The sequence below is a fragment of the Phocoena sinus genome, chromosome 2 (genome assembly GCF_008692025.1).
Source record: "Phocoena sinus isolate mPhoSin1 chromosome 2, mPhoSin1.pri, whole genome shotgun sequence".
In the NCBI taxonomy this organism is placed as follows: Eukaryota; Metazoa; Chordata; class Mammalia; order Artiodactyla; family Phocoenidae; genus Phocoena; species Phocoena sinus.
Window position 1 is genome coordinate 93,398,419 of NC_045764.1, and position 26,485 is coordinate 93,424,903.

General features: G+C 39.8%; 1 protein-coding gene across 3 annotated transcripts in view; it reads right to left on the reverse strand.

Moving 5' to 3' along the window:
* Positions 1 to 188: 188 nt before the first annotated feature.
* RAD51 (RAD51 recombinase) overlaps positions 189 to 26,485 on the reverse strand; it is a 34,343-nt gene continuing 8,046 nt past the window's right edge. For all 3 annotated transcript variants that reach the window (XM_032623385.1, XM_032623384.1, XM_032623386.1), the window contains exons 3-10: positions 25,888 to 26,025; positions 18,047 to 18,164; positions 16,031 to 16,122; positions 8,971 to 9,065; positions 2,484 to 2,597; positions 2,014 to 2,143; positions 1,681 to 1,802; positions 189 to 665 (exon numbers count right to left, since the gene is read on the reverse strand). In XM_032623385.1, the coding sequence (XP_032479276.1) occupies positions 542 to 665; positions 1,681 to 1,802; positions 2,014 to 2,143; positions 2,484 to 2,597; positions 8,971 to 9,065; positions 16,031 to 16,122; positions 18,047 to 18,164; positions 25,888 to 26,025 (933 nt within the window). In that variant the 3' untranslated portion in view covers positions 189 to 541. The remainder of the gene's footprint in view (positions 666 to 1,680; positions 1,803 to 2,013; positions 2,144 to 2,483; positions 2,598 to 8,970; positions 9,066 to 16,030; positions 16,123 to 18,046; positions 18,165 to 25,887; positions 26,026 to 26,485) is intronic.

The window sequence follows — 26,485 nt, forward strand, 5'->3', positions numbered from 1 at the left end:
ATGGTGAAGGGCTGGTAGCCCAGCAGGCCTATTCAATACACCTTATCTAAAAAAACATTCTTATATAAGCTAATTCAGACACACAAACTTTACCTGCTTCTGATTTAAGAGTTTTACTGGCAGAGAAAAAAAAAAAACCTGTGAGGAGACCCACTCCCTTTGCCACATAGCTCAGGCATATTTTTCCCCAACATTATTCAGACACTGAGAGAAGTCAGGTCTCTCCAGTTTTAGTTCTCTTAGAGACATAAGATTGGCCAATAGCAGTTAGTCCTGAGTCAACCCCAAGGCACTATGATGTCAAAGGTACTTCATACCTACACCCCCAAACCAAACAATTCACATAGAGATTAATATACTCTAGAAGGAATAAACATTTCAGATCAGCTTGTGACTACTGACCTGTCTCGTGTTTACACCGTAAGAAAAGCCGATATAATAGCTGTTTTCCTGGAAGCCTTTTCCCGGCAGTCACAACAGGAAGAGGCCTCTCCATTAGGCTGCAGCACTTAAGGTTTATCACAGGAAAAAACCCAACGATTCAGTCCTTGGCATCTCCTACTCCATCCGCATTGATGGCAAACATAGCTTCAGCTTCAGGAAGACAAGGAGAATCATAGATTTTGCAGATTCTGGTTTCCCCTCTTCCTTTTCTCAGGTACAGTCTGGGACAAAGACACAGACCAAAGCACCAAAGTTATTATAATTAAAAAATTCTGTTCCTGGGCTTCCCTGGTGGCGCAGTGGTTGAGAATCTGCCTGCTAACGCAGGGGACACGGGTTCGAGCCCTGGTCTGGGAAGATCCCACATGCCGCGGAGCAACTAGGCCCGCGAGCCACAACTACTGAGCCTGCGCCTCTGGAGCCTGTGCTCCACAACAAGAGAGGCCACAACAGTGAGAGGCCCGCGCACCGCGATGAAGAGTGGCCACCGCTTACCGCAACTAGAGAAAGCCCTTGCACAGAAACGAAGACCCAACACAGCCAAAAATAAAAATAAATAAAAGGCTCAACATTAAAAAAAAAAATTATATTCCTATTTATAGTAGATCTAAAAATTTTTTAGACAAATATACTTCCTAGAAGGACTTTGGGGATCTTTCTGTATTCCTTAGGGCAGGGGTCCCCAAGCCCCAGGCCATGGACCAGTACTGGTCCGCAGCCTGTTAGGAACTGGGCCGCACAGCAGGAGGTGAGCAGAGGGTGAGTGAGCGAAGCTTCATCTGCCGCTCCCCATCGCCTGCATTACCGCCTGAACCATCCATCCTGGCCACCCCCCCACTACCCCCGCCCCGTGGAAAAATCGTCTTCCACAGAACTGGTCCCTGGTGCCAAAAAGGTTGGGGACCACTGCCTTAAGGCACTTGCAATCCAGAGGAATGCATTTCTGCTCACCCCCTGCCCCACAGTGGATTTCCCATATTGAAACCTTTTAAAAAATAATGAGAGACATCAATTGCTCACATTTATTCTTCCACATATGAGAGCTTTTAATTCCTTTATGAACTAAAAGCAAACACCTGTTCTAACCAGAGCATGACAATTAGGTTAAGCAAGGGCTCCCGTGTCTAATTACACAACAGCAGCAGTTAACAAGGTTCAAATGGAAATGTTATCTTCATGTCTATTGCACAGTTAATATGACATTCCATGATGAAGCCATCTCTCCCATCACTTTACCTTGTTGTTGAGGCATGAGCAATGATATTTCCTCCAATAGGTTTTTTAGGATCTGCAGCAAACATGGCTGCTCCATCCACTTGGGCTACCACCTGGTTGGTGATTACCACTGCTACACCAAACTGATAGGGAAAGGATAAATGTCATTTTTTTGTGGTCAGACATTCCAAGAGACTTACTGCTTATCCCCCATAAAGCAATGAACGATTGAAGTCTCTATATCTAACTGATATCTTGATGATACCAGGCCCTGGTATCCTGGCCTCCCAGCAAGGCTACTAGAATTCATGGCCCCTGAAAGTAGGCATTCTCTGTCCCTACCCCACAACTTACCTCATCAGCAAGTCGCAGAAGCATCCGCAGAAACCTGGCCAAGTGCATCTGCCTGGCGGAAAGCTCACCTCGACCCGAATAGTCTGTTCTGTAGAGGGCGGTGGCACTGTCTACAATTAGCAGTGCATACCTACAGGGAACACGGATTCTCTGAAGCCTGTTTCTAGCCAATGTCAGATTCTGCTCTTTCCCATTACCCTGAAATTCTATAGTTATATATTATTTATTTATACAGCATCCATTTCTGAATAACCCTATAACAAAGTAAAAAATTCCAACAAGTTCAGGTGGATTATAGCTTCATATTTTAAAAGCGACTTGACCTAAACGACAAAGCAAGAGTGGCAAAATAGGAACTAAAACTTAAATCTCCCCATATCTAATTCAAGCTACTATCAAATTGGCCACATGTACAAGATTCAGGGTAAGGGCTCTGGGAACATACTCGGTATCTTCTATTGCCCACATACCTGGACTCTACCATCATGGCTGACGCTTGATAAAGGAGCTGGGTCTGGTGGTCTGTGTTGAACCCTCGAGCATATGCTACATTATCCAGGACGTCACTGCCAGAGAGGCCATATCTAGAAGAAAGAACATTTTGAGGCTGCACACAGAACTAAGGCAGATGAGAAATTCATCTCTAACAACGAAATAACCTGGATGGGTAGGTAAGAAATGATAGTGAGAAGGCTAAAGAATATAATTCCCTTTCTATTAGGAAGCCCAGGGAAACTATAAAGAGATGACAGCAACTGCTTTAGAGCAGATCTACCTGGCAGGACTTCAGAATAAATCAAATTTATTTTTTGAGGACTCCTGAACTAGAATGAGAAATTTCCAAATATAAGGAAACAGTGGTCTCCTGGAAAAACAAAGGGCAGCATGACAGAATTGGGACTGAAACAAAAACAATGAATCAATCAATTAAAAACATACATAAACTGCTGTTGTATAGGAATAAAACCTTCTAAGCTCAAAAACCTTCTAAGGACTCAAAACTGTAAGAGGTTTAAGAGAAGTAAGTATATTTCATCTATTCTCCCCTTTTTTCTTGCTAGTGACTAGTTACAGTTATAGAATATGTGACATGTATCTAGTATGGTTAAATAAGTGATACCTTAATTCATCTTATACCTCAATAATGATTTTTCTTCCCTTTGCATTTAAAAATACTTACTATTTTCTTAGAACAATCTATATTTTCTCACCTTTGTAACTGCTACCTAAGACGTGAATACTCAAGGTGGTCCAAGTAAGACAACTTCTCATTAAATGTATGCTAATGGGACCCCATTTCTTCAAAGGGAGTTTGATTTATCCATCTATCAAGACAACTAAATACCTGCACTTTTATAAAAGCTTCCCTGCACCTCTCAAATAGACGTGATTCTCCCTCTTCTGCACTTACAGAAAACTTGATTTAGGCTTTTCTATGGCACTTGTGAGGAGCTACCTGCCATTCTTTTACTAGACAACAAATTCCCTGAGGGAAAAGACTAGGCCTTTCCAACTAGCACATTTTTTTTATACCTAGTACATTCTGAATAAATGTTGCTGAATACAGCTTTTATCTATAACCCAAACCAAAAGAGAATTATATATCATCACTTTAACTCAAGTAATATTTTCATATTAATGTTACCTAAAATCATTATAGTCCAAAAGTATAATACTGACTCCCTTATGTAACAGTTCAAAAGATAATCTGTTTAAACAAAATCAGTGTGCTATAATTCCTTGAGAACCAAAAACTTCTATGCTTAAGATTTTATCAGTCTTTTAAAAGTAGTGTATTCTATGTAGATTCTGATCATTACAAAAGCATACACTGTGTCAAAACTATTTTTCTGAGACAGCTTTAGTAAATAGTTTTCCTCTCATTTTTCCTACCCAAAAGAATAGAAAAACAAAAGAATGTTCTAGCACTTGAAATAACACTGCAATAAGCTGAACCACAATATCAGGAGATCCTACTCTATCCAACTGGATTTTCCACATCTTATGATGAACTGATTCATCATATTAGGCACATGCAGTCTTTGCACTTTCCTGGACATTTCACCAGCTATTCTTCACCATTATCAACATGAATGGAAGTTTAGCTCTTGTATTAAGTGGACTGATGATGATGAATTTGTTGAGTCTGGGCATGGAGATAAGAAAATGAAGTGAAGATAGAGTTAAAAAAATTAAATTCCGGGCTTCCCTGGTGGCGCAGTGGTTGAGAGTCTGCCGGGTTCGTGAGAGATCTTCCCGGGTTCGTGCCCCTGTCCGGGAAGATCCCACACGCCACGGAGCGGCTGGGCCTGTGAGCCATGGCCGCTGAGCCTGTGCGTCTGGAGCCTGTGCTCCGCAACGGGAGAGGCCACAACAGCAAGAGGCCCGCGTACCCCAAAAAAAAAAAAAAAAAAAAAAAAAAAAATCCTAGGTCTAAACTGGACTTAATGAATCACAATGCTCAGGGAAGAGTTGTGATAATTTGCATATTTAACAAACACCTGGCACATGAAAAGATGCTCAATATCACTAATCACAAGGGAAATGCAAATTAAAACCACAATGAGCTATATTACTTCACACCTGCCAGAATGGCTATTTTCAAAAAGAAAACAAATAGGACTTCCCTGGTGGCCCAGTGGTTGAGAGTCTGCCTGCCAGTGCAGGGGACACCAGTTCGAGCCCTGGTCCGGGAAAACCCCACGTGCCACAGAGCAACTAAGCCCGTGTGCCGCAACTACTGAGCCCACAAGCCACAACTGCTGAAGCCCGCGCACCTAGAACCCGTGCTCGGCAACAAGAGAAGCCACTGCAATGAGAAACCCGTGCACCGCAGAGAAGAGCAGCCCCCCCATGCGCCGCAACTAGAGAAAGCCTGCGTGCAGCAACGAAGACCCAACGCAGCCAAAAACAAAAAAACACCTGAAGTGATTTTTTTTTTTAATTTTTGGCTCGTGGCATGCAGGATCTTAGTTCCCCGACCAGGGATCGAACTCATGCCCCCTACATGGAAGTCCTAACCACTGGACTGCCAGGGAATTCCCGCTACAGATTTTCTTTCTGGAAATTTCATATAAATGGAATCATATGTGGTCTTTTATGTCTAGCTTCTATCATTTAGCATGTTTTTTGAGGGTCATCCATGCTGTAACAAGTATCAGTACTTCATTCCTTTTAATTGTTGAATAGCAGTCTATTGTATGGATCAACCAGATTTTATTTGTTCATCAGTGGATGGACAATTGGGTTGTTTCCAGGTTTTGGCCACTATAACAATACTATAAACATCCACAAACAAGTCTCTGTGTGGACATGTTTTCATATCTCTTGGGTACATAACCAGAGTGAAATTGCTGGGCTATATGACAAATTTATGTTTAACTGCCACGTTGTTCTTTTCCAAAGTGACTGCACAATTTTACATTCTCACCAGCAATGTATTAGGGTTCCAGTTTCTTCACATCCTCCCTGACACTTGTTACTTTTTCATTACAGCCATCCTAGTGGTGGTATCTCACTGTGGTTTTAATTTGCATTTCTTCTTGACTAATAATGTTGAGCATCTCTGCATGTGCTTATTGGCCATTTTACATCTGCTTCGGAGAAATGTCTATACAAGTCCTTTGCCCGTTTCTTTTCTTTTTTTTTTTTTTTTTTGTGGTACACGGCCTCTCACTGTTGTGGCCTCTCCCACTGCGGAGCACAGACTCCAGACGCGCAGGCTCAGCGGCCATGGCTCATGGGCCCAGCCGCTCCGCGGCGTGTGGGATCTTCCCAGACCGGGGCACGAACCCGTGTCCCCTGCATCGGCAGGCGGACTCTCAACCACTGCACCACCGGGGAAGCCCTGCCCATTTCTTAACTGGGGTGTCTTACTGCTGGGTTGTGAGAGTTCTTTATATATTCTTGATACTAGAACCTTATCAGATATGATTTGCAAATATTTTCTCACATTCTTTGGGTTGTCTTTTTATTTTCTTGATAGTGCTCTTTGAAGCACAGAAATTTCAAATTTTGATTAAATGAAAACTGACTCTGTATTATCGTTTTTTTCTTTCATAGACTATGCTTTCTTGTGTTGTATCTAAGAAATCTCTGCCTACTTCAAGGTCACAAAGATTTTCTGTTTTTTTCCTAAAAGTTTTATAATTTTAGCTAAATATAGGACTATCATTCTTTAAATATATATATAGATATACAGTAAACATACATAACATAAAATTTACCATTTTAATCTTTTTAAAGTGTACAGTCCAATGGCAGGAAGCACATTCCCATTGTTGTGCAACCATCACTACCATCCATGTCCAGAATTTTTTCACCATCCCAAACTGAAACTCTGTACGCATTAAACAATAATCCCCCATTCTCCTCACTCCTGCCCCTAGCAACCACCATTCCACTTTCTGTCTTTATGAATTTGACTGCTCTAAGTACTTCATATAGGAGGAATCATACATTTGTCCTTCTGCGACTGGCTTATTTCACTTAGCATAATGTTTTCAAGGTTCATCCATGTTGTAGCATACTGTAAGCATTTCCTTACATTTTGAGAATAATTTTCCATTGTATGTATAGAGGACATTTAGTTTATCCATTCAACTGTTGATGGATACTTGGGTTGTTTCTACCTTTTGACTACTGTGAACAGGGCTGCCATGAATACTGGTGTGTAACTATCTGAGTCCCTGCTTTCAATTCTTTTGAGTATATACTCAGAAGTGGAATTCCTGAATCATATTGTAATTCTTTGTTTAATTTTCTGAGCAATCACCAGAATGGTATCCATTTTTAGTTAACTTTCATGTGTAGTGTAAGGTAAGGTGGATATCCAACTACATTAGCACCATTTATTGAAAAGACTATTATTTCCTTCACTAAATTGTCTTTCACCTTTGTCAAAAATCAAGTGACTATAAGTGAAACAGTTTATTTCTTTTTTTCTTATAAATTTATTTATTTGGCTGTGTTGGGTCTTCATTGCTGAACAAGGGCTTTCTCTAGTTGCAGCGAGTGGGGGCTACTCTTCGTTGTGGTGCGCTGGCTTCTCATTGCGGTGGCTTCTCTTGTTGCGGAGTACAGGCTCTAGGTGCGTGGGCTTCAGTAGTTGTGGCACGCAGGCTCAGTAGTTGTGGCTCATGGGCTCTAGAGCGCAGGCTCAGTGGTTGTGGTGCATGGGCTTAGTTGCTCCATAGCACGTATCTTCCCGGACCAGGGATCGAAACTGTCCCCTGCATTGGCAGGCGGATTCTCAACCACTGCACCACCAGGGAAGTCCCAAAACAGTTTATTTCTGAACTCTCAATTCTGTTCCATTGATCCATATGTCTCTCCTTATGGCAGCACCACAGTGTCTTGATTACTGTTGTTTATAGTAAGTTTTAAAATTGGGAAGACTGAGACCTCCAATTCTGTTCTTTTTTTCCTCCCAAGAATGTTTTGGCTATTCTGGGTCCTTGACATTTCCATATTAATTTATAATCACCTTGTCAATTTCAGCAAAAATGTCTTGGTGAATTTCAATAGGCATTGTGTTGAATTTATAGATCAATTTGAGGGGAGGTGTTGTTTTTTTTTTTGCTGCACTTCGGCTTGCAGGATCTCAGTTCCCCGACCAGGGACTGAACCTGGACCACAGCAGTGAAAGCCCAGAATCCTAACTACTAGGCAACCAGGGAACTCCCTTACCATTTTAATAATATTGCATCTTCCAATCCATGAATGTGGAATGTTTCTCTATGCAGATCTTCCATTTCTCTCAGCAATGTTAGTTTTCAGTGTACTAGTCCTTTTTTAAAAAAAAAAAAATTTATTTTGGCTATACCGGGTCTTAGTTGTGGCATGCAAGATCTAGTTCCCCGACCAGGGATTGAACCCAGGCCCCCTGCACTGGGAGCACGGGGTCATACCCACTGGACCACCAGGGAAGTCCCTAGTGTACAAGTCTTGAACTTCTGGTTAAGTTTATTACTAAGTATTTTATTCTTTTTGACACTATTGTGAACGGAATTATTTTCTTAATTCTTGAATTGTTCATTTACAGTATACAGAAGTACAATGGATTTTTCATATTGAGATTGCATCCTGCAACAAACTAATTTAGTTCTAGCAGTTTTTTGTGTGTAGTTTCCTAAGGATTCTCTAAATACAGTATCATATCATTGGTGAATAAAGATATTTTACATCTTCCATTCCAATCTGGATGCCTTTTATTTCATTTTCTTGCCTGACTGCACTGGCTAGGATCTACAGTACAATGTGGAACGTAAGTAGTGAGAGTGGAGATCCTTGCCTTATTTCCAATCTTACAGAGAAAATATTCAGATTTTTACCATTAAAATGCTAGCTGTAGGTTTTTTGTAGATGCTGTTTATCAGGGCATCTGATAAATGTTCTATCCATTATTGAAAGTGAGGCATTAGGCCCCAGTGAGCTTGAATTGTCTATTTCACCCTTCAATTATATCAATTTGTATTTCACATATCTTGGGGCTCTATTAGGTCTCTATATGTTTACATTTGTTACATCTTCCCCATGAACTGACCTTTTAGTTCTAAAACATTCCTCTTTGCCTCTACTGATTTTTTTTTGTCTTAAAGTTTATTTTGTCTGATATTAGTACAACCACTCCAGCCCTCTTATGGTTACTGTCTGCATGCAATATCTTTTTTCCATCCTTTTAGTTTCAACCTATTTGTGTCTTTGAATCTAAGTGGTTCTCTGGAAGGCAGCATATAGTTGGATCTTGTTTTTTATCCAGTCTGACAGCAACTCATAGATTTTTGACTAAAGAAGCATGTTTTTCTCTAAGGAAGGTTATTCTTTTGAAACACACATACGACTTTGGGATACAGAGCAATAAGAGAGAAGAAGAGACACCCTTCAGCCAGACTAGCCCTGGCAATCACTACAGTGACATATGGAGCCATATTTCTCTCATCTGATCCAGTAACCTACCTCTCAGCCACTGCTAGCAGCCGTTCTGGCCTAAAGGTACCCTCGGTGTCAATGTACATGGCCTTTCCTTCACCTCCACCTCGGTCAATGGGAAGCTAGAGAGAAAAAGAACAGTGGAAATGACACTGTACTTCTATTATAACTGACCAACTTCCTCATGATGGGTCTATAATTCCTCCCACCCCCAATAAAGCAAAAGGAAAAAACACTTTAAAGTGACAATCAGAGGTAGGGAGGAGGCATTCACTTCTGACAGAAATACAGTTAGTAGTAGATATGAGGCTCATTGTGTCCCATACACGAGAGGCTACAGTCTAGCCAGAGTTGGAGTGCTTGGAAATATAGACCAAAGTAGGTGTTCTTAAAAAAAAAAAAAAAAAAAACTTATAATTTTTTTTAAAATTCTATGACTGTATACCAACACACGACCGATCAATTCTCTCAAGACAACAAACATTTAGAAGATCATTTACTTAGCTTTAATAAGTAAGAGACCCTGATCCAATACCCAATTAATTTTAGCATATGCAGACCACACTTACACTTCACTTTATTGAGCAGAGTTCATTCCTTAGGGTTGCTAAAGGAGACTGGAAATACCCCAGGGGCATCCCTAGCGCATCTACAGTATGAGCAGGAAAGAATAAAAAGATGTTTGCTCCAATCGTACACACAGATGTTAAAAATGAACAAAAGCAGAAAAGGAAGAATACGAAGAGTTTTAAAAAAGGAAAGAAAATGGAGGAATGACATGAAAACTGTCTTATGAGCTCCTCAGGGAAATCTGTTTCAGGCTACCTATCCCACGCCAGACACCCTGAGTTCTACAGATTTTAAGTGAATGTTGCTAAAGTGTATTTTCCACCCTTGAAATCTACTTTGGAGCCTAATACACCTTTAAATTCTGAGGAAAATCCCTCAGGACAGTTTACATTAAGTGCCTGGTAGCACCAAAATTTTCTTTTCCTATTTCTGAGAAAATGTATTTTTTCAAAATTACAAAAGTACTACATGCTTGTATTAAAAATTCAAGCAATATAGAAAAAAGTAAAAAATTGAAAGTTCTTCTTTATCACTCCCATCTCCCACAGGAGTCCTCTTCCAGATCACTTTCTACACATTTTCATACAAACACTTTTTATATGTGATTCTGCCACTTGCTATGTGAACCTGAGAATATTAATTCTGTTTCTACATTTTCTGTAAAATGTAGATAAAATCTCCCTATGGCACTGTTTTGAAGATTAGATAATTCATGTAAACTGTTTAGCACAGTGCCTGACATACAGAATGTACTTGGAAGACTTATGATATCCTCCACCTCTTAGGGCACTGATTTTAGCATATACTCAATTACAGAAGGCTTTGTTAATTTGGAAAGGAGGAAATGATTACGCTATCATTATGCAGGTTGGCAGATAAATCTTTCAAATCTTAGGAATCCATGAAAGGAGCAAAGGATACGTATATAACAAAAGAGGGTCTTGATAGAGGAAATGTTTAAAACCACTGGCCAAGAGGACAGAAAGCAGAAGCTGCCTCAGTTTGGGGGGAGGAGAAAATCTTCACATTCAGGGGGCTAAGTCCCCAGGAATTAAGATGAATGAAGTTCTCCCTTCTCTCACTTTCTTGTCTCTTTAGTGCTAGCATGCCAGGGAGTTCTTTTCCAGCTAAATAGACCTCCTTGGGAGAAGGGAGGCCATGAGTGGCTGGCATGGCATTGGTAGGCCGACTGACAGCAGAGAAGTGGACATGGTCCCAGGGTATTGCTGGGCCAGTCACAAGGGGATGGACTATATGCTCTGCACCCCACTGCATTTTGTCTCCTCCACCTCACCCTTCCAGTGCCACTTCAGCTATCTTGTGTTACTGGGCTGGGACACCACCAAAGTAGCTATTTTTAATACCTGCTTAGTACCATAATTTAACTCTTCTTCCTATTTTGTAGTGATGCAAGTTGTTTTGAACTTTCACCATTTTATAATGCTATGGTGTAGATTCTTTTTTTTTTTTTTTTTTTTTGCGGTACGCGGGCCTCCCACTGTTGTGGCGCACAGACTCCGGACGCACAGGCTCAGCGGCCATGGCTCACGGGCCCAGCCGCTCCGCGGCATGTGGGATCTTCCCGGACCGGGGCACGAACCCGCATCCCCTGCATCGGCAGGCAGACTCTCAACCACTGCGCCACCAGGGAAGCCCTGGTGTAGATTCTTTACACATTTATTCTTGACTATATGTGAAAAGTTCTGTAAGACACATTTTCTGTCAAGGGCATGTGCATTTAAAATTGGTACTTATGTTAAACTGTCTTCTCAGAATTTTAAAATTATTCTAGAATTTTGAACAAGCATGGGCTATTCATTTTTGTAACCTAAGTATGGCTCCCAACTTTATATAACTTCACTATTAGACAGAGATCTAATATATAGTGGGGTTTCGCTTCATTAAGTTGAGAAAACCTGAAAAAATGTGAGGTGATAATGTTTAGATTTAAATAGTAATCTAACACCCTCCCTATACCTCTGGTTCCAGCTCTTAGGCTGGTGACATGTAATCCTTTCTATTATTAATGAATTAGAATTGTTTTTCTCTGAAAAAAATATCAAAGATCCGTAGTTATTCAGCCAACTGTGAATGTTCAGTTATTTTTATAGAGGATATATTTATTTTAGAATTTTCCTTCAGTTTATTAATAGGCATTATCTGACAACTTAATAAACATTTCCAATATAGGAGTCTGTTTGTACAACTTAAGAGCATCAGTGTGATAGGCTGAGTTGCCATGGCAACTATATTGTGTAATGTACTTGAAATATTTATTCCACATGAATCCCTGTCAAAACAACATGGGGTGGGGGGGCTTCCCTGGTGGTACAGTGGTTAAGAATCCACCTGCCAATGCAGGGGACATGGGTTCAAGCCCTGGTCCGGGAAGATCCCACATGCCACGGAGCAACTAAGCCCATGCGCCACAACTACTGAGCCTGCGCTCTAGAGCCCGCGAGCCACAACTACTGAAGCCTGCACCTAGAGCCCGTGCTCCACAACAAAAGTCACCACAGTGAGAAGCCCGCGCACTGCAACGAAGAGTAGCCCCCGCTCAACACAACTAGAGAAAGCCTGCACGCAGCAACGAAGACCTAATGCAGCCAAAAATAAAATAAATATAACAATTAAAAAAAAATAAGATTAAAAAAAACTCAAAACAACATGGGGAAATCATTTCTATTTAAAAAGGTCACATATCATGTCAAATGACCCATGTCTGGGTGATATTTTAAACACTCCTATTTCCCTTTAGCTAACAATTTTCTAATGGTGCTTTGGGCAATAAGCTATAGCTTCTACAGCTTACTATACCACTCTTCCTCTTCTCATTGCTTCCCCTCTTATCCTAAAAGTTCTCCTATCCCCCTAACTCTTTTTCTACTAGGAGTTATGTATGAGATAGAGCCAACATGGCTTAGGTCTACTTGATACTGGAATCCTAACGTGGCTGTCATATGGTGACATTTTAGTTGCAATGAAAAGATCAGTAGAGCAACTGAGGAGAGAAACACAATTAAGATGACAAGTGAGAAAGGAAAATGATGAGAAAAACAGAAGACCATGAAGTTGGGCCTCTAGCTATTAGATAAACTTTTATTCATGAAAAAGCAAAATATTTTCCTATCTCAAGAAATGGCGGGACTTCCCTAGTGGTCCAGTGGGTAAGACTCCACACTCCCAATGCAAGGAGCCCAGCTTTGATCCCTGGTCAGGGAACTAGATCCTGCATGCATGCTGCAACTAAGAGTTCACATGCCGCAACTACGACCTGGTGCAGCCTAAATACATAAATAAATATTGAAAGAAAGAAATGGTATTCACCACTTCAAGACAGAAGTATTGACTGATGGACATATCTGTAACATGAAAAAATGAGGAGACAGATTTTCTTGGGTAACTTCAGAAAATCAGTCTCATAATATTAGCCTCTGCACATATATGTGTTTCACTAAAATGTGAACCCTACCCAAGACACAGGATCCCAACAAAATCCATATATTTTTTTTTTATGGCACATACCATCTTTAACTATAGCACTGCATTACAATAATGTAATAAACATTTTTTGTAAAGTGCTATTTGAATACAGAATAAATTATGAAGGATAGTTCATAACTTGTTTTATAAGGGAAAAAAACACAAAAGAGAACAATTTATATTTGATGTTTAAATTTATAAATGAGTTCCAACAATGACTCTTATTTTGTTGAGATGATAAGAATTCACACTGAAAGGAAAGATACTAGGAAGCCCCCTCTGTCATAATGATAAAAGGAGGCAGAGGGCTTCCCTGATGGCGCAGTAGTTGAGAGTCCGCCTGCCGATGCAGGGGACACGGGTTCGTGCCCCGGTCTGGGAAGATCCCGCATGCCGCGGAGCAGCTGGGCCCGTGAGCCATGGCCGCTGAGCCTGCGCGTCCGGAGCCTGTGCTCCGCAACGGGAGAGGTCACAACAGTGAGAGGCCCGCATACCGCAAAAAAAAAAAAAAAAAAAAAACTAAAAGGAGGCAGATTTCCTTTCAGTTATTCTCCAACTCCATCAGTAAGTTTGCCCATGGGAGAAGTGAGTATAATCTATCTAGATTCAAATACAGATAGTCCCCAACTTAACTATGGCTCGACTTACAATCTTTCAACTTTACCATGGTGCAACAGTGATACAAATTCAGTAGAAACCATACTTCAAAATTTAAATTTCCATCTTTTCCCAGGCTAGCAATATGCCGTACGATACTTTCATGATGCTGGGCAGCAGCAGTGTGCCGTGCTCCCAGGCAGCTGCCTGAGCCAAAGGGTAAACAGCTGGTACACTTACAACCATTCTGTTTTTCACTTTCAGTGTAGTATTCAATAAACTACATATAAGATATTCAATACTTTATAAAAAAGTAGGCTTTGTATTAGATGATTTTGCCCAACTGTAGGCTTATGTAAGTGCTCTGAGCATGTTTAAGGTAGGCTGGGCTAAGTTACAATGTTCAGTAGGTTAGGTGTATTAAATGCATTTGTGACCTATGACTTTCAATTTACGATGGGTTTATCAGGATGTCACCTCATCGTATATCAAGGAAGATCTGTAATGCCATTTTGTTCAAAACACCTCAAACCCACCATCTCTAACTTTGAACTCATCTTTCCATAAAACTGTCTCTCTCTCCAAAATCCTTTTTAGAGTTTACCAAAGTAATACATTGTTGGGCTGAGGGGTATTTTTTATTGTCATTTGTAGCAATATGGATGGACCTGGAGATTATCATACTAAGTGAAATAAGTCAGAAAGAGAAAGACATACCATATGATATCACTTACACGTGGAACCTAAAATATGACACAAATGAACCTATCTACGAAACAGAAATAGACTCAAAGACATAGAGAACCAACTTCTGGTTGCTGGAGGTGGGGGGCGATGGAGGGGTGCGGGGGGGGAGATGGACTGGGAGTTTAGGATTAGCAGATGCAAACTATTATATATAGAATGGATAAACAAAAGGGTCCTATTGTATAGCACAGGGAACTACATTCAGTACCCTGTGATAGGGACTTCCCTGGTGGCCCAGTGGTAAAGAATCCACCTTCCAATGAAGGGGACATGGGTTCGATCCCTGGTCAGGGAACTAAGATCCCACATGCCATGGGGCAACTAAGCCCACCTGCCACAACTACTGAGCTGGCGTGCCTCAATGAGAGAGCCCATGTGCCACAAACTACAGAACCCATGTGCGCCCTGGAGCCCGCGCGCCGAAACGAAAGATCCCGCATGCCTCAATGAAGAGATCCCGTGTGCCGCAACTAAGACCCGACACAGCCAAAAAGAAAAATAGAAAAATAAAAATTAACAATAAATAAATATTAAAAAAAAGAATATCCTGTGATAAACCATAATGGAAAAGAATATGAAAAAGAATGTATATATTAGTATAACTGAATCACTTTGCTATACAGCAGAAATTAACAAAACATTGTAAATCAACTATACTTCATAAAATCAATTTTAAAAAAAAGGTAGGTGGGTTTTGTAGTTTTTTTTTTTTTTTTTTTTGCGGTACGCGGGCCTCTCACTGCTGTGGCCTCTCCTGTTGCAGAGCACAGGCTCCAGACGCACAGGCTCAGCGGCCATGGCTCACGGGCCGCTCTGTGGCATGTGGGATCTTCCCGGACCGGGGCATGAACGCGTGTCCCCTGAATTGGCAGGCGGACTCTCAACCACTGCGCCACCAGGGAAGCCCGGGTTTTGTAGTTTTGATGTGAAGAACAGGTTAGGTCATTTGGCTAAGAGTGAGGGTTGAAGAGAAGCATGAAGGTTTGAGAAGAAAGGACAAAGTACAAGATAACTGTCGTACTGAGTGGGAAAAAGTCTGTCTGAATTCAACCTTTTTCAGAGGAGAAATTCAGTAGGTCTGCCAAGCAGTATCAAATGTTAACTTAAAATCTGTCATCTTGAATTTAAAGTGATGCCAATCACCTTTATGTTAGGATTTTTCTCCAGTATGATCAGCTATTTGGGAACAGGCACTGAAAAGACAGATAGGGTTTATCTAGGAATGGCATCTCTTCAGATGGGGGATGTAAATCTGAGGGTATCTGTAAAGGAATGACTTTAATGAAGAATCATTTAATGATGAATCATACAATATAAACTAGTGAAGAGGGCAGGTGAAGCCAGGGAGGCCTGGTGGTTGGTAAGAAAGTATGTGAAATTAATAATCTGAAAGTTTCTAAGCTGTGGAAGTTTTGCAGTAGCAGTCTATCTTCTAACTAGCTATAGTATTCTTTTCTTTCTTTTTTGGCCGAGCCATGTGGCATGCAGGATCTTAGTTCCCCAACCAGGAATCGAACCTTGCAGTGGAAGCACAGAGTCTTAACCACTGGATGGCCCGGGAAGTTCCCCTAGCTATAGCATTCCTGAAAACAGTGAAAGTGCATTTTTTGCCCATGCTAACAGATGCTTGCTAATAACCGGAATCAACACATTCTTGCTGATCTGATTAGTTAGAGCCCCAACAGCTCACCTGGCATGTTACAGCCAACGTATGACAGATCTGGGTCTTCCCAGTTCGGAATTCTCCAAACATCTCTGTGATGGATCCAGTCTCAATTCCTCCTAATAGAAGAGCAATAAGAAACACCTTCTTAGCACAATACAAATATTTAGAAACAATAATCATAGAAATGTCCTAGGGGGACTTCCCTGGTGGTGCAATGGTCAAGAATCCACCTGCCAGTGCAGGGGATATGGGTTTGATCCCTGGTCCGGGAAGATCCCACACACTGCAGAGCAACTAAGCCCGTGCACCACAACTACTAAACCTGCACTCTAGAGCCCACAAGCCACAACTACTGAGCCTGCGTGCCACAACTACTGAAGCCCGTGTGCCTAGAGCGGATACTCTGCAACGAGAAGCCACCGCAATGAGAAGCCCACGTACTGCGATGAAGAGTAGCCCCCACTCACCGCAACTAGAGAAAGCCCACACGCAGCAATGAAGACCCAATGTGGCCAAAAATAAATAAACTTATATTTATAAAAAAAGGAAATGTCCTAGCTCATCAGAAAGATGTTTACATAATTTAGAACCCCAATTTTCAACAAGCAGTAATTTTAAAAATACTTTTTATTTTGGAATAATTCTAGATTCATAGAAAATTTCAAAGAAATGTACAGAGAGGGCCTGTGAATTCTTCACCCAGCCTCCCTCATTGTTAACGTTTTACATAACTATAATACAGTATCAATATCAGAAAACTGACATGGATACAATCCACAGAGCTTATTCAGATTTCTCCAGGTATATATGCACTCATTTGTGTGTGTGTAGTTCTATGCAATTTTATCCCATCTGTAGCTTCATTTCACTATCACCACAAATCAATATACAGAACTATGCCATCACAAGTCAATAAGCAGTCATTTCAAAAAATAAATTATAAATAATATCTAATGTTTACCAAATGTCTCTTGTGTATCTGGCATTGTGCTATGTATTTATATATATATCAATTCATTTAATTCCAATAACTTATAAGGTAGGAAGTCTTTTTTTTTTTAAATAAATTTATTTATTTATGGCTGTATTGGGTCTTCGTTGCTACGCGCAGGCTTTCTCTAGTGGTGAGCGGGAGCTACTCTTCGTTGTGGTGCACAGGCTTCTCATTGCAGTGGCTTCTCTTGTTGTGGAGCACGGGATCTAGGCGTGTGGGCTCAGTAGTTGTGGCTCGTGGGCTCTAGAGCGCAGGCTCAGTAGTTGTGGCCCATGGGCTTAGTTGCTCCGCGGCATGTGGGATCTTCCTGGACCAGGGTTTGAACCCATGTCCACTGCATTGGCAGGCGGATTCTTAACCACTGTGCCACCAGGGAAGTCCCGGTAGGAAGTCTTTTTGTCCTCATTATGAACATAAGAAAACCGAGGCGTAGACCACAATAAGTAGTCTGCACCATGTAATACAGCCAGTAAATGCTGAGGGGGGAACAGGAGAGAAAGCAAACGCTCAAATTTGAGTGTGATTCCTGAACCCATGCTATTTTGTGCCCTAAAAAAAAAGGAAACTTGAATAATCGAATATTTGGGGAAGCAACAAGGACCAAATCTAACTCTGCAAAAATTAAAACAGCAGTGCTTTCAAAAGTTCAAAACCTTTACAGCTTTCCATAAAGTCCTGAAGATTAGTGTGCACTACAATGTATTGATCCTACAAAGTAGTATTCAAGCGTGGAGTGTTTTAACCAGTAATCAGATTTTCTACCTTGTGGTAGATAAAAGGTTATAATTATTCTTTAGGCAGAGGGAGCTTACTCTCAGAATGCAATATTAAATGGAGATTAAATTATTTAATTGGCAGATAATTTTAGTATTTTTTAAGTCAAGTACCACCCTCCAGCAGTCTTCCTTCTTCATTGTGAATACTTCTCTTTATTTCTTAATTCTATCTAACACATAAACCCGACCCAAATATTTTATTTAGTTATATTCTATAACCTGATGCTTTGCTAACCGCAGTTCACAGCACAGGATAAGGGATTACTATACCTTGAAGTAGTTTGTCAAGCTCTTTGGAGCCGGTAGTAATCTGTATGATCTCAGACCGCCTTTGGTGGAACTCAGTTGCAGTGGTGAAACCCATTGGAACTAATTTAGCTGCCTCAGTCTGGGGAAAAATAAGAAATGCCAAATCGATGAAATATGCTTAGTAAAAACCAGGCATACAGTGGGAAGAGATAACATCTAACAAAATTTCCAGAATGATCTCTCTTTAAAAAGTTATCAGGCTTCTCTGGTGGTGCAGTGGTTAAGGATCCGCCTGCCAATGCAGGGGACACGGGTTCAAGTCCTGATCTGGGAAGATCCCACATGCTGTGGAGCAACTAAGCCTGTGCGCCACAACTACTGAGCCTGCGCTCTAGAGCCCGCGAGCCACAACTACTGAGCCTATGAGCCACAACTGCTGAAGCCCGGGCAACTAGAGCCCATGCTCCACAAGAGAAGCCACTGCAATGAGACGCCCACGCACTGCAATGAAGAGTAGCCCCCGCTTGTCGCAACTAGAGGAGGGCTGTGCACAGCACGAAGACCCAATGCAGCCAAAAATAAATAAATTTATAAAAAATAATAAATAAATGCATTCACAAATACATGGAAATTAAACATTACATTCCTAAATAACCAATGAATCAAAGAAATCACAAGGGGATTTAGTAAATTCATTGAGATGAATGAAAATGAAAACAAAACATACCAAAACGTATGGGATGCAGCAAAAGCAGTGCTTAAAGGGAGATTTATAGCTGTAAATGCCTATATTAGAGAGCTCTTAAATCAATAACGTAACCTTCCCACCTTAAGTTACTGAAGAAAGAGCAAACTAAACATAAAGCAAGAAGGAAGAAGATACAATTTGAGTAGAAACTAGTAAAATAGAGAATAGAAATACAATAGAGAAAAATCATCGAAACCTGAAGTTGGTTCCTTGAAAAAATAAGCAAAATTGATTTAAAAAGACTCAAATCACTAAAATCAGAAATGAAAGAGGGGACATTACTACCAACATTACAAAAATAAATATATGCCAACAGATAACTTATAAGAAATACAGAAATCCCTAGAAAGACACAAACTATCAGAACTCACTGAAGTAGAAAAAGAATCCAAGTCCAGGCCCCAAATGATTAGCTGAGCTTGAATCTAAATTCAGTAAAATAAATTGTTTGAGTCGGAAGGAAGGAAGGAAGGAAGGAAGGAAGGAAGGGAGGAAGGGAGGAAGGGAGGGAGGGAGGGAGGGAGGAGAAAATCTGGATAGATCTATAGCAAGTTGAGATTAAACTTGTAATTTAAAAACTTTCCACAAAGGGAGAAAACCAGTAAATAGCTGAATCGTGGGTTTGCATTATTCTCTAAACTTCTCTATATGCTTAATACTTCACGTGAAAACTCCTTACAATGTTTATATTATAGTTGTTGCAGAACCAAATGGTGTGCTAGAAATACAATTCCTTCACTAAGCTTCCAATGTTAACAACCAATGTCTCTCAAAGGTTTCTGTCAAATTCAAATGAATTCTTTTTTATATGCCACTAGTTTCAAAATCATGCTCCATTTTACCTTGATATTATATCTGAGGAATGTCTTTCTCTAGTATTCTTTGACTTTATCATTTCTCAAATTTTCCAACCTCTCAATCTTACTAGGTATTCTGCTAATCCTTTTCCCCCCTGAAGGTATCCTTTTCTTCTGCAAATGGGGCTATCTGCTCTCCAGGCTATCTACTGTCCAGGGCTTTCCTTCACTGACTATTTGAGTTGGAGTCTCTCCAACCTAGATCCTATGTTTCCTGCCCTCATTTTAGTAAAGTATAACCTCAAGTAACTTCCTAAGAAAGAATAGGATGAGAGAAAAATGTTCTGAATTCTTGTATTTCTGAAAATGTTGTATTCTGCTCTAACACTGGGTGAATAATATTGCTACAAATAGAATTCTAGGTTTAAAATTATTTACCCTCAGAATTTTGAAGGCACTGCTCTACTAGCTTCTACCATCCAGATTTCTAATAAGAAATGTGCTATCTTTTTGATTTTTGTTCCTTTAGAGGTCACTTACATTTTTCTCTGAAATCTTTCAGAATCTTCTCCTTATAATTGGTATACTGAAAATTTCACACTGAGGAGTCTAGGTGTGCGTCTTTGACACTCTGTGGGGCCTTAGACTTCTGCTTCCCTTTAGCTCTGGGAAATCTTGTATTATTTCTTTGAGAATTTTCTTTCCTTCTTTTTTCCTATAACTTTTACTAATCTTCAGGATGAATGAAAATTAGAAAATAAAAATACTAAAGAGAAGGGATAAGAACTATAAACCAATATTTAACTCTAGTTAATATATGCTAAAATATTTAGGGGAAGTGTACTGACATCTACAACTGTCTTCGAAAAGCATAAAAAAAATCCCAGATGGACTGATGGCTGGATAGAGAGATAAAAAAGTATATTAAAATGTTAATAGCAGTGTCTAGGTGGTGGATAAATTAGTGTTCATTGTAACATTCTTTCAACTTCCCAGTAAGTTCAAAAATTTTAATCAAAAATGTGAAGGAAAAAAACCAAACTCATAGGAGATGTTTTCCCTTCTTGTCATTTTAAGCTCGACATTTTCTAGTCTATGAGCTCTTAAAGGAACAGATTATAACCAAAGTGAAATCTGAAGTAAAAACCATGCCAACTGCCTAATCTGGCAGAACTTGACTTCTATTATTTTGTTTATATAAGCTTGCTTTCATCTGTCTTAAATCTGTAGGAGTTTTCAATGTCTGACAAGGAGTTTTTTATGTCTGACAAGGCATAAGCAAAGGTCAGGATTTGTTCAGTCACAAAAACAGATGCCCAGAAATCAGCAACATATAGACTTTAGGGACACCTACTGGCTTAATATCACAATCTTTCAGAGGCATTAGGTATTCAGAATTCTTACTTATTCAATTAAGTCACCACTTCAACAATTTATTTGAGCAATCCAATAAATGACAACTTCATACTTCATGGATGGCAACATCTTTAAGGGTTTAAATTAAGAATTACTTATAATTTTTGAGCCCACTGAATTAATACTATAAAATAACAGTGCTTAAAAATTCAAAGCTCGGGGCTTCCCTGATGGTGCGGTGGTTGAGAGTCCACCTGCCGATGCAGGAGACACGGGTTCGTGCCCCGGTCCAGGAAGATCCCACATGCCACAGAGCGGCTGGGCCCGTGAGCCATGGCCGCTGAGCCTGCGCGTCCGGAGCCTGTGCTCCGCAGTGGGAGAGGCCACAGCAGTGAGAGGCCCGTGTACCGCCAAAAAAAAAAAAAAATCAAAGCTCTTAGTATGATACACAATAAAACAGAATTTACTGGGTTGTATATATATTATTATATGGTATTAAATAAATCTCAGATATTGTCCATCTGACTAGGTTATGTGGCAGAACTACATGTACTGAAGCTGTAGGATGCATTTTTTGAAGATTCTTTAGCGTTTGAAGATTATTTTTCATAGAAAATTTCTGTATAACAATAGTCAACACAAACTATAAATATATAATTTTATAAATTAAATACTTGCTTTGCACTACAGAAAACTCCAAGAGTAAAGATAAACTCTGTAACAACATACAAGCGTACTTCATTTTATTGCCCTTCATTTTATTGTGCTTCACAGATACTGCGTTTTACAAATTGAAGGTTTGTGGCAACCCTGTGTTGAGCAAGTCTATATGCACCATTTTTCCAAAAGCATTTGCTCTCTTCATGTCTCTGTGTCACATTTTGGTAATTCTCACAGTATTTCAAACTTTTTCATTATTATTACATTTGTGATGGTGATCTGTGGTCAGTCGTCTTTGATGTTACTATAATTGTTTTGGGCTGCCAAAAACCACGCCTATATAAGACTGAACTTAATTGATAAATGTTTTGTGTGTTCTGACTGCTCCACCCACTGGCAATTCCCCCATCTTCCCTCTCCTCAGGCCTCCCTATTCCTTGAGACACAACAATATTGAAATTAGGCCAATTAATAACCCTACAGTGGCCTCTAAGTGAAGTTAGAGGAGGAAAGGAGTGAAGTTGCACATCTCTCACTTTAAATAAAAAACTAGAAATGATTAAGCTTGGTGAGGAAGGCATGTCGAAAGCTGAAATAGGCCGAAAGCGAGGCATCTTGTGCCAAACTGTTAGCCAAGTTGTGAATGCAAAGGAAGTTCTTGCAGGAAATTAAAAGTGCTACTCCAGTGAACACATGAATGGTAAGAAAGAGAAACAGCGTTACTGCTGACATGGAAAAAATTTTAGTAGTTTGGGTAGAAGATCAAAGCAGCCACAACATTCCCTTTAGCCAAAGCCTAATCCAGAGCAAGACCCTACTCTCTTCAACTCAGTGAAGGCTGAGGGAGGTGAGGAAGCCGCAGAAGAGAAGTGTGAAGCTAGCAGAGGTTGGTTCATAAGGTTTAAGGAAAGAAGCCATCTCCATAACATTCAAGAGCAAGGTGAAGCAGCAAGTGCTGATGTAGAAGCTGCAGCAAGTTATCCATAAGATCTAGCTAAGATAATGAATGAATCTGGCTACCCTAAACAACAGACTTTCAATGTAGACGAAATGGTCTTATATTGGAAGAAGCCATTGAGGACTTTCATAGCTACAGAAGAGAAGTCAATGCCTGGCTTCAAAGTTTCAATGGACCAGTTGACTCTCATTTTAGGGGCTAATGCCACTGGTGACTTTAAGTTGAAGCCAATGTTCATTTACCATTCTGAAAATCCTAGGGCCCTTAAGAATTATGCTAAATCTATTCTGCTTGTGCTCTATAAATGCAATGACAAAGTCTGGATGATGGCACATCGGTTTACAACATGGTTTACTGAATATCTTAAACCCACTTTGAGACCTACTGCTTAGAAAAAAGATTCCTTTCAAATTTTATTGCTCATTGACAATGTACCAGGTCACCCAAGAGCTCTGATGGAGATGTACAATGAGATTTAATGTTGTTTTCATGCCTGCTAACACAACATCCATTCTGCACCCTGTGGATCAAGGAGTAATTTCACCTTTCAAGTCTTACTATTTAAGAAATACACCTTGTAAGGCTATAGTAGCCATAGATAGTGACTCCTCTGATGGATCTGGGCAGTCAGCTGAAAACCTTTTGAAAAGGATTCACTATTCTAGGTGCCATTATGAACATTCGTTAAAAAAAAAAAGTATATATATAAACAACAACATTCGTGGTTCATGGGAAAAGATCAAAATACCATTAAACAGAAGTCTCGAAGAAGTTGATTCTTACCCTCATGGTGACTCTAACAGGTTCAAGACTTCAACAGAGGAAGTAAATACAGATGTGGTAGAAAAAACAAGTGAGACAGGCTGGGACCTGGGACCCTTTGCTGCAGTGCTGCAATGCTTGCACCTGGACACACCTCTCCTTGAGCAACAAAATACAAAGAAACTGTATGGGACAAAAAATAACTGTCTGCATGCGCAATTAGGGCAAATTCTGGACAAAACATACAAAGAGACCAAAAAACCCAACTGTCACTTTTGAAGAGCCTGGAGCAAAAGGAAGGTACTGCCATGCGCCCTACAAGAAACACGGACTAAGGGATGGGCAAACCACCTAAGCCACCCCTCCAGCCCGACGCCTGGACACACCCCTACCCTCACCCCACGTAAAGAACAAGCTCACCCCCACTCAGGGAGCGAGCAAGCAAAGGAGCCTGTTGTTTGTTCTCGCTCCCCCCTGCTGCAGCAGGGGCCCCAATAAAGCCTTGCCTGAATTTCTTGTCTGGCCTCTGATCAATTTCCATTGATTAAGAAGGCCAAGAACCCTGGTCGGTAACAAAAGAATGAGAAGTAGAGCTTGAAGGTGTGGCTGAAATGCTGCAGTGTCATGATAAAACTTTCATGGATGAGGAGTTTCTTCTTATGGATAAGCAAAGAGAGGTTTCTTAAGATAGAATCTACTCCTGGTAAAGATGCTGTGAAGACCCTGGTGAAATGACAACAAAAGATTTAGAACATGACATAAACTTGGTTGATAAAGCAGTGCCAGGGTCTGAGAGGATTGATTACCAATTTTGGAAAAATTTCTACGTGGGTAAAATGCTATCAAATAGCACTGCATATTACAGAGAAATCATTCATGAAAGGAAGAGTCAATCTACGTGGCAAACTTCACTGTTGTCTTATTTTAAGAAATTGCTGCAGCCCCCCCAGCCTTCAGCAACCACCACCCGGATCAGTCAGCAGCCACTGACATGGAGGCAAGACCCTCACAAGCAAAAAGACTACAAATCACTGAAGGCTCAGATGATGGTTAGCATTTTCTAGTAATGAAGTATTTTTAAATTAAGGTATGTACATTGTTTTTGTAGATATAATACTATTGTATACTTAATAGACTACAAAACAGTATAAACACAACTTATATACACTGGGAAACAACAAAATTCGTGGCGCTTTACTGCAATATTTGCTTTATTATGGTGGTCTGGAACCTAACCTGCTATTATCTCCAAGGTATAGCCTGTAAATACCAAAGGATAAGTGCATAAAATAAAATGTAATCACAGGGTATGAATGCTAAAGGAATATATGAAGCAAGAAAAATGAATAGTAGCTGTAAGACTTTGGAGGGAAATGAGAAAGGATCACAGTATATCAGGATGAAAATAATTGGATTCTAGTCTTAGTTCTGTGATTAACTGCATGGCTTTGGATAAATAATTGAATCACTGTGCCTAAGTTTCCTTATCTGTAAGACAGAGATAATACTGGTCCTGTCTTTCCCAGTGTCATTATGAAGGCTAAGTGAGAATACTGTATATATGAAAGGGATGGGATTTCAAAGTTAAAGTGCTATAAGGGAACTCTACTCAATATTCTATAATAACCTATATGGAAAAAGAATATGAAAAAGAGTGGATATATGTATATGAATCACTTAGCTGTACACCTGAAACACAACACTGTAAATCAACTATATGCCAATATAAAATAAAAATTCAATTAAAAAAAAGTTTTAAAAAGTTAAAGTGCTATATAATATAAAGGGTTATTAAGTTACTACCTCATTTAGGTTAAGCCAGTGAAATCACTTTTATGTCATTTATTTAGGTTAAAAAAACAAGCGTATGATTCATAATCACATTTTTCCTTATTATTAAAGAATCTTGCTTATGACTACTTGACTAACAGATTATACACCCTGAGAGCCTAATTAACATGACTTTAATATTCAAGCAAAACAGCTTTTCTATTTAAATTAATACATGTTTATCATAGAAACTGTAGAAACTTCAGAAAATTGAGGCAAAAATAAAAACTGCTCACATTCTCACCATCCAGAAACAACGTTAATATTTTAGTGTATCTATCCCCAGTGTATGTGCTATACATATATAAAAACACACATTTTTAAAAACAAAAACATATATGCACACAAACATGTTTTGTTAACCTGCTTTCTTATATCAGTAATATTTTCCTATGTCAACGGATATTCTTTGAAACTATTTTTTGTGGCTGCATACTAATGAGTGTATTTCTAAGGCATGAAATCATAATATCCAGAATGATAAGGTACATACCACTCACTGCTGGTGGGAGTGCAAACTGGTAGTCAACTTAGCAATATTTATGTCATAACCTGTGATACTGCAATTCCCTAAGAAAAATCCCAATTTATGCAAGGAGGCACATACAAAGATAATCATCTGGTAATGCAGTCACTTCTGGAAAGGGGAAGAGGGTGACACAGGAGGGGTGGAAGGAGGAAGACCGTAGCCTTTCACTGTACACCCTTTCGTACCACTACTGCCTCCCTCGGTCACACAAACAGTACTTACCAGAATTTTATCAGCTTTGGCTTCACTAATCCCCTTAATATTTATTAGCTCCTTCTTTGGTGCATAGGCAACAGCCTCCACAGTATGGAATCCAGCTTCTTCCAATTTCTTCACATCATTGGCATGTATGCCACATTGCTGCAAGTGAAGAAAACTGTGGATAAATTTAAGCTTCGATTCCCTCATCTGTCTAATGTGGTTATTTGTCCTACCTACTTCACAGAGCTCTTTTTAACTGTGATATTATATGCAAAAGCTTTGAAAAGTATGACCTAAAATTTGAGGCATTTAATAACAAATTATCAACCTATTCATTATCAAAACCAGTGGGGTTTTTTTTGAATTTTATTTATTTTTTATACAGCAGGTTCTTATTAGTTATCTATTTTATACATATTAGTGTATATATACCAATCCCAATCTCCCAATTCATCCCACCACCACCACCACTTTCCCCCCTTGGTGTCCATGTTTGTTCTCTACACCTGTATGACAGTCTCTAGGATCCATCCATGTCTCTACAAATGACCCAATTTCATTCCTTTTTATGGCTGAGTAATATTCCATTGTATATATGTACCACATCTTTTTAAATTAA